At 37.6% G+C, this 12,765-nt stretch overlaps 2 protein-coding genes across 4 annotated transcripts in view; one reads left to right on the forward strand and one right to left on the reverse strand.

Moving 5' to 3' along the window:
* The window catches only part of LOC135439312 (uncharacterized), a 118,295-nt gene extending 114,693 nt beyond the window's left edge, over positions 1 to 3,602 (forward strand). The window contains exon 7 of the mRNA XM_064698022.1: positions 3,588 to 3,602. The gene's annotated coding sequence lies outside the window, so the exon portion shown is untranslated. The remainder of the gene's footprint in view (positions 1 to 3,587) is intronic.
* The window catches only part of lilli (lilliputian), a 104,751-nt gene that overhangs the window by 90,961 nt on the left and 1,025 nt on the right, over positions 1 to 12,765 (reverse strand). Inside the window, exon 2 of one of the 3 annotated variants that reach the window (XM_064698017.1) lies at positions 8,769 to 9,134. Coding sequence is in view for 1 of the 3 variants with exons in the window: in XM_064698018.1 (XP_064554088.1) it covers positions 8,769 to 8,803 (35 nt within the window). In the remaining 2 variants the exon portion in view is untranslated. Of the gene's footprint in view, positions 1 to 8,768; positions 9,362 to 12,765 lie in introns of those variants that run through there. The other 2 variants (XM_064698018.1, XM_064698019.1) reach the window with 2 other exon arrangements.

The raw sequence follows: 12,765 nt of genomic DNA on the forward strand, positions 1-12,765 counted from the left end.
GAGTGGCGTCGGCGTCGGACGACATTTTATCGATCGTTAGCCAACACCGAGAGAGAGAGACAGAGAGAGCGGCAGCGCGGAATAGCGGCGTGTTCAACTTAACTTACAAACGCACACAAGCATAAATATTTCATGTGCAAGCATTGCATTAATATTTCAGTTAGCTGTTGTTATTATTGCCGCTGCCGCTGCTGAGTAAATTGTCGTATTAACACCTAATTGTGGCAAACGAGTGAGCGCATTGAGAGCAGAGCACATCTATGCGGCCGTTTAAATTGGAGAGCCATTCAAGTGTTGTTCTTTTCATTACTGATTTTGTTGCTGTTGTTGTTGTTGTTACTGCTGCTGCCGGCAAGTGTGTGCATGACGTTAAAAAGCTTCAAAAACTACAACAAAGAAGGCATCAATAGCAGCTTTTATTTCACAATGCAGCCAAACGGCCGCCCATTTTCAAGCGCAACAAAGTATATACATATATATATATATATATATATATATATATATATATATATATATATATATGTATATATAAAACACGAAATGCACTAAAAGTCTCAACTTGTCAGTTTTTCTATGCTGTGTACTTTGAGTGCTTGTGTCAAAGTTGAAGAGCAACTCAAAATAAAGATACCAAAGATGCTCCAAATATTAGCAACAATCTGAAAGGTGTATTTCCTAGAAGTATATACATCTGTTCACACGTAAAACAAACTTCAACAATAACAGATATATAGGTCAAAATTGCCCAACTTAAATTTTGAATTAAAATCAAAATATTTGCGCGTGTTTTCGAGAGAATTTCGAGATTTCATCTTGACGCGGTTTATTTCATTTCTGGCTAAATCGATCGTCGTGCTATTTTTGTTATATTTATATATATTTAAAGATCAATTTGTATATTAATAGACACATGCAACAGAAATCACACACGCACAATTTAACATTGGGCAAATTATAATAAAAATCAAAACAAAACCAACAATTAAGAAATTGACTGCATTTGGTTCCCACATAGCAACAACTATTGAGGGTTGTCCCCGATTTTAGTTGTCGAACAAAACATATTCTCGACATTTAATGGAAATGATATGCCGAGAAGGGGTTAAAACCCATCGATAAAAAAACTACTTCAGTTAACCGTTGCGTGACATGAGAAAGGGCAATAAAGTAAGGAAAGATCCAGAGGAGGGTGGCAAGGGAGAGGAGGGTGGCAAGGGAGAGGAGGGTGGCAAGGGCCTACAGGTAACAGAAGCACAAGGGTGGAGATATTCGTACAAACAATTGTGGAGTATTACAAGACATTTAAATATGCAAATTTATCGCCCAGCTATTTGTTACTTTGCATACAAATAAAAAGAATAATTGACCTTTTCCATTAGTCGTTGAAAAATTAGAAGTGAAACAAAACATAATCGATAACATATTGAAACGTTTTAATTATCGATAGGTAAAGTAGAGAGATGTATAATTAGAGAGATACGAAATGTGTTTCAGGACTAAAACGTTCTTATTTACGATATTATATTTTATATGAAACCATGAAAAGTGGCCAACGACTTCCAAAGAATTCTTTAGTTAACGTTTACTTGGTGTTCCTTACTTTTATGTGTGTTTTTGCAACTCTGTGGCAAGCGAAATCGGCTTACATGCGACACGTTTCTTGGTAGAGGAACGCAGAAGAGATTCAAGCATGAGAAAAGAAGAAGAAGACCGCACAACTTCCTTAACGCGAGCGCTGTTTCTCAACAATCAAACACAAACACTCATTAAAAAGTCCTTCAATAAGGGCTTCAGGTTACAATATTTCAACCACGACAAATTTTTATCCCTACACCGGAAATGCTTCCACAGAGCGCGCAACAGAGAGAGAGAGACAGAGAGAGCGACTTCCTAAAGGCGAATCGCTCGCTGGCTGACTGACTGGCCAGAGAATTAAGCACAAAAACAAACAAACAAGCAACAGCAACAGCGACCCCAAAGGCTTGTCGAGGACCTGTCCCCACAACTGTAGCCCGCCCCCCCCCTCCTGCCACGCCCCTTGCTGCCAGTATTAATAACAGCAGAACACAGGGCGCTGAAGAGGGAGAAAAAACGTCAACTGGAAATAAATGGCAAATAAGTTTTTTGTTTTTATTTGCAGTCAGCAGCCACGAAGGACACTAACTGACCCCCCAATCCCCCTTTCCACCAGCAACAAGGCAGACCCCTCCACCCCTCCACACATCCACCTCCCGGTCGCCAGCGCTTTCCCTGTCAGCGGAAAAGTGCAACTTATTTACTGTTTCCGCGTCGTCTTCAGCGCCGCCGCCGCGTTTCTCAATTGGGGCGGCTGGCCGAGCAAATAGATGAAATACCAAGAATCAAGAAGAAGCAACAGCAGGAGCCCCACCAACCACCATCACCCCCCTCCGCCATCGTTAACCACAACAACAATAGGTTAAGCTTACGAGCCCCGATAGCCTTGGGCTCAGAGTATGACCGTGGAATATGTTTACATTGATAGATTATGAATTCTATTCAAGGAAGCACGCAATATTACATTTATTTACATAAAGGGACATTCGATTTAATTTGAAATAGAATTTTCACTGGAAATCCAATCAGTCGTAAGAGATTTTTATGCTATAATCTGTATCATAAATTGATTGAGAAACATCGATTTACTGTTTCTAACTATCGAAGCTATCGACATATTTTGAATTTTCTTCGAACTTTACGTTTCATTTGTTGTGTTTTCCATTTTCACGAGGTATTTACTATAACTTTTACTTTATTTTTAATAATATTTCTTTTATTACGATCGATGGAATCGATCAGTTCCTTTTGATCTCTAACAACGACTGTGAAAGTAGGATTACTATGTTAAGTAACTTATAAGGCCTTTACCGTATAGTCTCTCTTATTTGTATTATCTATTATTTTATATTAGTCAGTTTATTTAGCGCAATTTAGCTAACTTGTTGAGATCAAATTGCTTAGTTAATCATTGATAACATGTGATTTGTTCATCTACTAGCGACTCTATGGACAAATCCTTTATATCTATTCGATTTGATTTTTATTTCTCTATATTTAAAATAAATACAGCCCATTTCTAGCTCATACAGGGTATTTAAACCAAATGCCAAACAGCGGCAGCAGCAGCAAAGGACTTGGCAGCAATTTCAGTTGCAGTTGCAGTTCCCATTTATTGTTGTTGTTGTTGTTGTTGTTAGCTTAAAGTGGCGCAAACACTTGTATGTGTGAGAAATGTGAGCGGCGACAGTGTTGCCACTTGCATGTGGCACACACAAATGCAGAGAGAGAGATGCGGGGGAGTGGGGTTGCGGACAGCAACAAATGTCGTGTCCCGTGTCCTTCAGTTGCAGCAACTGCAACTGGCTGATGGGCGTGGCGAGCGGCACATGCAACAGTTAATCATTTATATGTGGCAAGGTGGAAAAGAAAAAGGGTTGGCCAGTTTCTGGGAAATGAGATATGCCACAGAGCACATCAGGAGACACCTTGAAGTGAGCTTGGAAAGGGCATCAAGGAAAAGGACAAAAAATAAAACAAACAGGTCGAGGTTCTCGAGGTGTGTCTCCCGCATGCAAAATGCATTAGCAGCAACAACTCTGTGGCGCCACAGTTGACATTTGTAACAAATAAATGTTGCCCATCAAGTTTACAGGAGCAAAGTGAAAAAACCAACAATAAATGAGCCACATTCTCCATAATTTCCTCATTGGCAAATTATTATATTTTATTTAGAATATACATATAATCAATATAATTAATATAATATAAATAAATGTTACAACTATCACTCGTCGTCGAACTCCTCCTATGTTCTAGAGCTAAGTAAATTAGATTTCTAGAAAAATACTTATAATAAGAATACTTCAGATGTCTGCTCATTCGATTTTTTAGCAGCATATTATAGCTGAATAAGTATATATATGAACATATATATGTCTGTTCCACTTTGCATAACACATCAAACTGAATGCATGATTCATGTGCAATTTCTAGTTCAAATAACCCAAACTTTGCAAGAAAATTCGTATTTGGGCCAAGAGCCAAGCCCCAAACCAATAACCCGCCGATCAAATAGACTACCCCTCCCTCCTCGCTGCACACACACCCTTTGGCGTCACACACAGTCTTAAGCTATTGACCTACACACCTAATTGATATGGCGCACATGGAGTCAACAATCAAAAGTCGGCCCAACTGGACAGCCAGGGGGGGTGGATGGAAAGTTGTAAGTGAGGGTTATTTAGGGGCGTGCTGTAGGACTCCTTTATGGGGGACCTTGGCAGAAATAAGCAGAAATCTCCCCGGGGATTTCAGTTTTTATGTCGAAATTATACATTTTATTATGTCATTTTAATGCGACGCCGGAAGAAGAGGAAAATGAAGAATAAGAATAAGAAACGGAGAGAATGTAAACTAAACAGACAGTTACCCCGGCAGTTCCCCACCCCCTCTCTCCCTCTGTCTACAGGCAGCCTATAAATCAGCAACAGTTTGAAAGGATGTAAAGCAGCAGGACGCCAAGGTAAAGCCCAAGTTCTATGGAAAACTTTGCTGCCAATTGAAGAAGCAGTTGGGAGCTAGCGAGTGTGTCGAGGAGAATTACGGAACCAGCTCTGCAAAGCTCTGGTGGGCGCAAGTTTTATGACTTTGCTACGGGATGCCAGGACACTCGGCTTTATGCCCATTCCCTTCCCCCCCCTCTCTCTCTCTCTTTGACAGTGTGCGCGTATTCAGTCGGGCATATGTAATTTTCATACCTTATAAAATTGCAAAAAGCGTGTAAAAGCGAGCGGAGAAAAGATTTGCTTTTATACACCCTATACTCTATAAAAATGTTTAAAAATGGGTTGCCTGGTTGCAACAGAAAGGAAGCAGGTATCTTGGATATTATAACCATTGTACAGGGTATCTGCTAATCGGGCAATCGTCAACTGGGGCATTTTTTACATGTTTTTTATTATTTTGATTTTTGTGCGAAAAAGGATTTGCTGAAAGGACAAACCGTCATGACAGATGTTTTGCCACCACTTGAGGGACGCGAGCGAGCGAGTGAGAGAGTGAGCGAGAGAGAGAGGGAGAGCAATGTAGAGCGAGCGGGAGAGAGAAAGAGAAAGAATACTACGCATTCGTCTGACTGTGCTGCCAAATTGTTTTATGTGTCCATCGATAAAGTAAATCACTTCCCTTAACATTTATTTCGTTTTTCGGTTTTTCTTCTTTTTGTTGTTGTTGCTCGGGGATTTTCCTTTTGCAAATAATTTGCTGCGTTCTTTAACAAGGGTTCGGCTCGTGTTTGACATGTTTGCCTTTTATATACGCACACACACACACTAACATACAAGCACACACATATGCATACATATGTTTATTTGTATATTATCTGTGTCCTTGGTTAATGATTGGGGAGCTTTGCGTTTGGAAAGACCAATCAATTCGCAGCGACAATTAGGCATTTGTTTTGCCAGCTTTTAGGGGTAAGTTTTGTCATTAACAGCCAAAATCCCCCTGTAACTGGGGAAAAACTGTGAATGAACCGTATAATAGCAACCGGGTAGAGTGCTAATTAAACTTTTTGTTGCTTTCAGGCAAAAGCGTTGGGTGCTTTAATCAACTTACAACTGTTAAATATTTAAAACTTATTCATGGCAAAGTTACAAAAACAAAAGCTGTTTAGAGCTTTTGACTAAAAGCATGCCAAAATGACAAACTAGTTGATACCCTGCAGACAATTTACAACCGTGTTTATACGGTAAATAGCTACGAAATGTTTAGGTCTGAAAATATCTGAATCCCTGGAAGTCTTTAAGAGGTGACGTAGTTGGAACCAACAACAAATTGTTCTTTATCTTCTTTTTTAATTCTCTAAGACAGATACGTTTAAAATACATGAATTCTACGGAAATTAGTCTATGTCATCTACAAGAAAAACCATAAAAATGGAGATGGGAGTCAATGAAAATAGTTGAGTTTGGATTAAAGCTGGTGATTTCTGCTTTTTGAACAATCAAATTATGTATGATAAAGGTTATACGTAACACAATTAAAATCCGGAATGGCAGAACTTATGAAATGCAATTTCTCATCTGTGAGCTAAACCCCACCACCTCATCCCATAAGGGACTGCGTTTAATGAAAATGAAAAGGCTGCTTGCAGCACTTGCACTCACTTAGCTATTCATAACTGACACACACAGACGCACACACTGACACACACACACTCACAAACACACCCTAGCACCGACAAATTTAAATAATTCAACGAAAGAAATTCGCTTTTAGCCAATGCCAAAAGCAGCGCTGTAAAAGGGGCGAGAGAGAGAGAGAGAGGGAGATAGAGCGAGCGCGCGCGATGTTAAGTGAGAAGCGGAAAAGCCACAAAAACCAGAAACTTGCAGTCTGTTTGAACGAGTGCATGTATATATATGTGTGTATGTGTGTTTGTATGTGTGTTTGTGTGTGTGTCGTAGGGCAGGACTTGACAAGGGCTTAAAGCAAAGGGCCGTGTGGCGGCACGGCGAAATGGAGATTGCGGCCAACTCGCGCGCGCTTTAGACACACATTAAAATTTCAATTTTAGAGATATTAAAATTTTATCAGCATAATTTGAGTGAGAGTATGCGTGTTTCTATCGCTAGATGGCGACACCAACAATATGAATATATGATGGATTCTTTGTAAAACTAGAAACATAAATAATTACCATAATTGCTATGGCTGGCAAATTTCGATAAAGTCTAGCAAATACGACATTAACAATTCTCCTAATTTACCTGCAAAATTAAATCAGATATTAAATTGTACTACTATACTATATAGTCTGGAATTTAAGTTTCTTTAGCTTGACAAGCAATTGGAAGACAACCTCTCAGGGGATCTTTCACTTTACATACAATATTGTAGCACTAATCTCTGTAAAGCACTTCTTAACTATTTGCAACTCGAAACGCTTGTTTGATCTCTTGAACTTGGCAATTAGAATGCAGAACTTGTTCATTGAAAGAAATAATAATAATTTTGACTTTAAGAAAACTGCTTTTAAAATGTTTCTCTCATATTACTTTACTTAATATAAATTATCCAACTATTACAATCTAATTACAGGAAAAGTAAACGAAGGCAGTTCTGTGTGAAAATGTTGTCGAATAAAACAGGTTTAGTTTGTCAAATTAGATATGCTGGTTTATGCGGTTGTTAACTGCCCTGCCCCTTGACATGGGCGAGGGGCGTGGGAAGCAGTGGAGCCAAATTGAGAAGTTGGTCGAGTTTTTAGCCCTCAAGAAAATAGACGGCAAAAGAAATCTGTTATGGTTAAACTTTACGCGCACTGTAAAAACTTTTCTACAAATTGCAGCGAAAAGTGCACACAATGCTTGAACAAGAAGTAGAAGAAGAAGAATAAGTAGTAAAAGAAGAAGAAGTCGAAGCAGCAGGCGAAACAGTGCGTGGCGACGCCGGCAAAAAGTATACATATATATGTACATATATAAATGTGTATATGTATGTATATTTAAGTATGAAAAATAAAAAAACTTTTAGATTTTTCTACTTTGGTCAAGGTGGGCGCTAAATTGGGGCGGGAGCGGTGCCGGTTGGGGTAAAACGGCAGTCAAGAAAACCGCAAACTTGGCAACACTTTGCCTCGCTCTCTCTCTCTATCTCTTTAGCTGTTATCTTCATAGTGCGGCTGTTGCTTTCGCTCTGTTTATTGCCTGGCGCTAAAAGCAACTGGGGACCATTTTTGGTACTAAACCCCGCACCGCGCTCCTCTCCTGTCTCTGTCCCTCTCATTGTCTGTGCATTTCTAGTCGTAATGTGGGCGTACAATTTTCAATTATACATTTTAGTGGTCGCCGCAGCTCATTGACAGTACAGAAAAAAAAATAAGGAAAATATAAAAAATACAAAAAACATACACACAGAAAAAAAAGGGTTGCCGCAATACGCAGAAATGAGAAAAGTTTTTAGTTGTGGAACTTGAACGGGAATATGTCTGTGAATTTCCGCAGCGTGTGCTAGTGTGTGTGTGTGCGTGTGTAATGTGGCTTTAGGGAACCAGCAGCTTGTCTTGTTTATAGTGCATGAGCGACGATATAGCAAACGCACACACACATATATATATTTATATATGTATGTATATACGCACATCAAGACACACTACAACTAGAAAATGTTTGAAAAGACGATGATATTTTTATCATTTCTTTTTTTGATGTTTTGATTATTTTTACTGCTTGAATTCGCGCGATTTTAGCTCATGTATGTGTTGAATGGCTTTGAGGTTAATACAAACGAGGTTAGGTTAAGGCATACGTTAATGTCGGACTAACCAAGAAACCTTAAAGAATCAATAAATAATTTATCTATATGAATTGATGCTTTACGTGATTCTAACACTTCACAATCCTTAAAAAATGAGTTCTTAGGTATGTATATATTAAAGAGCATAAGTGGAATTATAGCGTGCACAATAAGCACGTATGGAAATTACGGATAAAATATTAAATAGGAAAAATGATCCAAACAAAAAAAAAAATCTTCAAAGTATCCTTAAAACCGCATTACATACTTCTGGACGTATTTACTTGAAATCTAATCACATTTTTAAAGATCTTTTCAATAGGACTTCGAAAGTCTTAGCATTATCAGTAAAATACAAGGGTGCAAGGAATATTTAATTTGTTGGATCAGAAAGTATGTGAAAAATATAGTACGAATCTTAAGATTGAGGTATTTAAGTATTTAAAACTTACCGTGGTTTTGTTAGTTTTTTCATATGAATATCCATGTCCCGTTACTGTCGATGTTGTTGTTGCTGTTCCAATTGCTTTTAATGCCCCTACATGAGTACCTCAGAGTTGGGGGAATGTTGGGGTTCGGGGGACTAATCCAATGTTAATGCGTGCGGCAATAGCAACTCCTGAGAATTTGAGAGCTGCGCCGAATGGCGCCGTTGCTCCCGTTAACTTTACGCTTTTGTTGTTGTTGTGGTTGTTGTTGATTTTCTGTTGCTGCTGCTCTTCTTGCGGGGCGGCTAAAGCTTACGATGGCTTTTGGGCACCGCATTAGTTGCTTTTGTTGTTGTTCTTGTTGTTGTTGGCAGGTTGCTGGCGTTGTAGCTGTATTTTTTTTAGTTAACATTTAACAATTAAATTTAGGATTTTTTTTTTAAGTTTTCGTTATGCTTAATATTGCTCGTTTTGCTGTGATTGATTGAGGTTATGGTTGTATGTTTTACATTCTAGTTGTTGTTGTTTTTTGGGTATTCTGTTTGTTTTTGTCGTTTAAGCACTTGGGGCGCATAGAAAAAATTTTTGTTTTTTTTTTAATTTTAGAATTTGCACTTGATTGATTTATTTTTAATATTTTTTTTTTGTATTTTTTATTTTAAAGTAAATTTGCTAAAGTAATTGCATGGATTTTTGTTGTAAGCAAGCTGATAATTTTTATTTTAATTTTAATATTCCTAATTCTATTTCGTTGTTATAAGAAATATATGTATGTATGTATGTATATATATGTAAAATTAATATATATGTATATACGCTTTAGTTTTTTAATATTTAAAGATTTGATTGCATCGTTCGAAATAACGCACTTTTTATATACTAATTAGCCGAATTTCATTTCGTTTCGCATCTTCTACTATGTTATGCATGCATATGTGTATATATAACGGTATATATTGTATATATAACTATTGGAAGGCGTACTTGTATAGGCTTTATGAAATTTTCTGCTCATAAATGTTATGCGTTTGTTGTTATTTTATTAAAGCTAATGGCTACAAATTGTAATTATTAATTGTTATTTATTAACATTTTGTTTAACTTATGCTGGTTTTAAATTATTTATTTATTTATTATTGCTTTTTTGTTGAGGCGCTTTTAGTTTTTTCTAGGGCTGTAAAAAAAATGTATTAAATTAAGCCAAGATACAGGAAAGGTGTGCCCAAATACACAAAAGTTCGTCATACCCAATTAAAAAAAAAACACAACAACAACTATAACATCGAATGCAAGGACAATAACAAAGATCGCTCACTCACTCGATTCCTATTCAACTGCTCTCGCTCTCTCTCTCTCTTTTTTTACCACTCTCAACAGCTGTTAATAATATGAGAATCCGCTTCAGTGTTACCAACTATAAATGACAAACTCTGCAAAGAAACAACAACAAACACAAACGAGGATGTTGTTTTCCGCTAACATTGCGCTACGCTCGTTTTTCAGCTGTTGATCGCAATTGCATTTGCATGTGCAGAGTTGCCAACCACATTGTACGCAAGACGTGGCTGTGTGTTGCCAACGTCTCCGTCGCAGCAGCTGCGAACTTTTTTGAGTGCGCGGCTCGCGCTGATGGAAAAACAGCAGGTGTTAAATAAAAATCAAAAAAACGTACACACACATAATACATAATAAATGCAACAACACAGCAGATGCGCACAAGACAAGCGACAACAAAATGTAATCATTTTCTAGCTATGTATGAACATTTTATGTGCACTTATGCATACACACATATAGATATACGCTAAATTCTGTCTGTGTGTGTGTTATGTGTGAGAGCACAGAGAATTGCCTATGCTCCGTCGTTTTTTTTGTAGTATTTCATTCATTATGTTGCGACCAGTTGTTGTTGTAGGCATAGGCAGCCCAAAGGGCAACGCACGCATAACCGTTTTTTTTTTTGGCGTTTGCTTTTGTGCTTGGCGCTGCCTAACAACAACAACATTAAGTGTGCCTTGGCGGCAGTTCCGTTAAGCGCGAGCGAGAGAGCCCGCGATTGAGCGCCAAGTGCCGTTTGAAAAATTTACAAAAAAATCAGCTTTGAAGTCAATGCGCATTTCACTTTTTCTGTACCGTTTTTTCTATTTTTTTTTCGACTGCGAAAGCGAAATTTTTATTTTATGCTGTTGTGGCTGCTGCGACGGCTGATGTTGACTTCAATAATTGTTGTTGTTCCTATTGCTTTAATTAATTTGCATAACATTTGCAGGCGATTCAGATCGAAAGTCAGCGAGAGCGAGAGAGGTAATAATAAAAATATTTCGCATTTGTCTTTATGTATATGTATGTATGTTTTAATGTACGCGTGTGTTGGTCAACGGGGCGGCAGGCGACGGTGGCGCGGCGTTGCTCTACTTGCGACAACGAAGACGACGAACACGACGAGGGCAATTGTGACGCGTTGTTTTTGTTGCTTTTCGTCATAAATAATTAATAAACACAACTTACGTATTTTATTTGCTTTTGCTTTTACATTTGCATTTGCTTTTGCTTTTTTCCTATTTGCTTTGCATGAACTTTGCACTATTGCACTTGTTTAACAATTGCTTCTCACACACTTATTTTTAATAATTTTTTTTATATATTTTATTTATTTAGCATGGCGTTTTGTTCGACGAGCGCGTGTAGATGAAAAAATTCACGATTTTCGCTATTCGCTTTTACATCTTATCCGGCGCGACGACATACTGTTACTGTAAAAAAAAACTGTTAACACTGGCGCCAACGCTAACCGGGTCTGTTACGATTTGTTGCCAGAGAGCAATGTTGACTCAAATTGTGCATGTTAAGCAGCTGTTAGTTAACAGGTGGCGCTCGCGCCCTCCTAAGATTGCCTTGAGACAGCGAACGATTAAATCTGTGAGAGCCACAATATTCACATACGTTATGCACTGTTAACGAAGATCATACAGTTTACTTTGAGTTCTCGATTTTTAAAATCTATAATTACTGAATAAAAAACGCTTGAATATTTTTTATAACAACATATGTTTGCTACTTTTATTGCAGCACATTCCATTTTGTGCGCTCTTTCGCTTGCTGTTACAGTATAATTGTGAATGAATGTTTGAGAGCGGGCAGATATACAGAGAATGAGAGCGCCTGACGTTTTTTTGGCTGTAGTTTGTTGTTACTTTTGCTAGCAATTGTGTGTGTGTGTGTGAGTGTTTGGTGTGCGTGCATATCTGTGTTTGTTGTTGCTAGTATCGTTAGTGTTGCCAATGCATTGGAATTTGAAACCGTGCGAAAATCAACAACAACAATTGCTTGTCTTGTTATGCGTTTTGTTTGTTTGCTGACACTTTTCATTTATTGTTTGTTATATTGTAATTTGATGGCATGCAGCATTTTTTTATCATGTCTCTGTTGCTTGAACAAATACAATGTTGTGTTGGGCCACACATATTTATTTGTGATTTTCTGGGGACTGTAAATAACCAGCTTAAATATTTTTTATGTGTACAATGTCAAAATACTGTTCATGCTCTAACTCTTTTTTTTTTTAATTTGGTGAGTTATGCCCGCATAAATTGTAAGCCTCTAATTCTTATCATTGACCTGGTAGCTTGTAGATGAAACAGTATTATTTCACATAATAAATCACACTATTTTCTTTTAGGAATTAAATCGATCTTAATTTAATCGATTCAATGGCTGCAGTGATATTGTCAGGTTTAACATTTTGCTAAATGTTAAGGTCGAGCTAATGATATTCTCTCATATCAGCATTCAGTTATTGGCATGTCCGTTTCAAACAATTAAAATCTTATCAGAAACGAGTTCGCCATGTGTATGTGAGTCTTGTGTGTGCACGGCACAGCTAATCAAATCAAAAATAAAAAAAATGCACAAAGGTAATACCAATAAAAACAGAGAGTGGCAACAGTAATGTGTGTTGACTTTCATGTTTAAAACAAGAGTTTTTGCTTTTTGCACGTAGAAAGTAAATTAGACAAAAACA

This window comes from Drosophila montana, unplaced genomic scaffold (assembly GCF_035044405.1).
Source record: "Drosophila montana isolate Dmon_TW-CO22-7 unplaced genomic scaffold, ASM3504440v1 contig_402_1, whole genome shotgun sequence".
Classification (NCBI taxonomy): domain Eukaryota; kingdom Metazoa; phylum Arthropoda; class Insecta; order Diptera; family Drosophilidae; genus Drosophila; species Drosophila montana.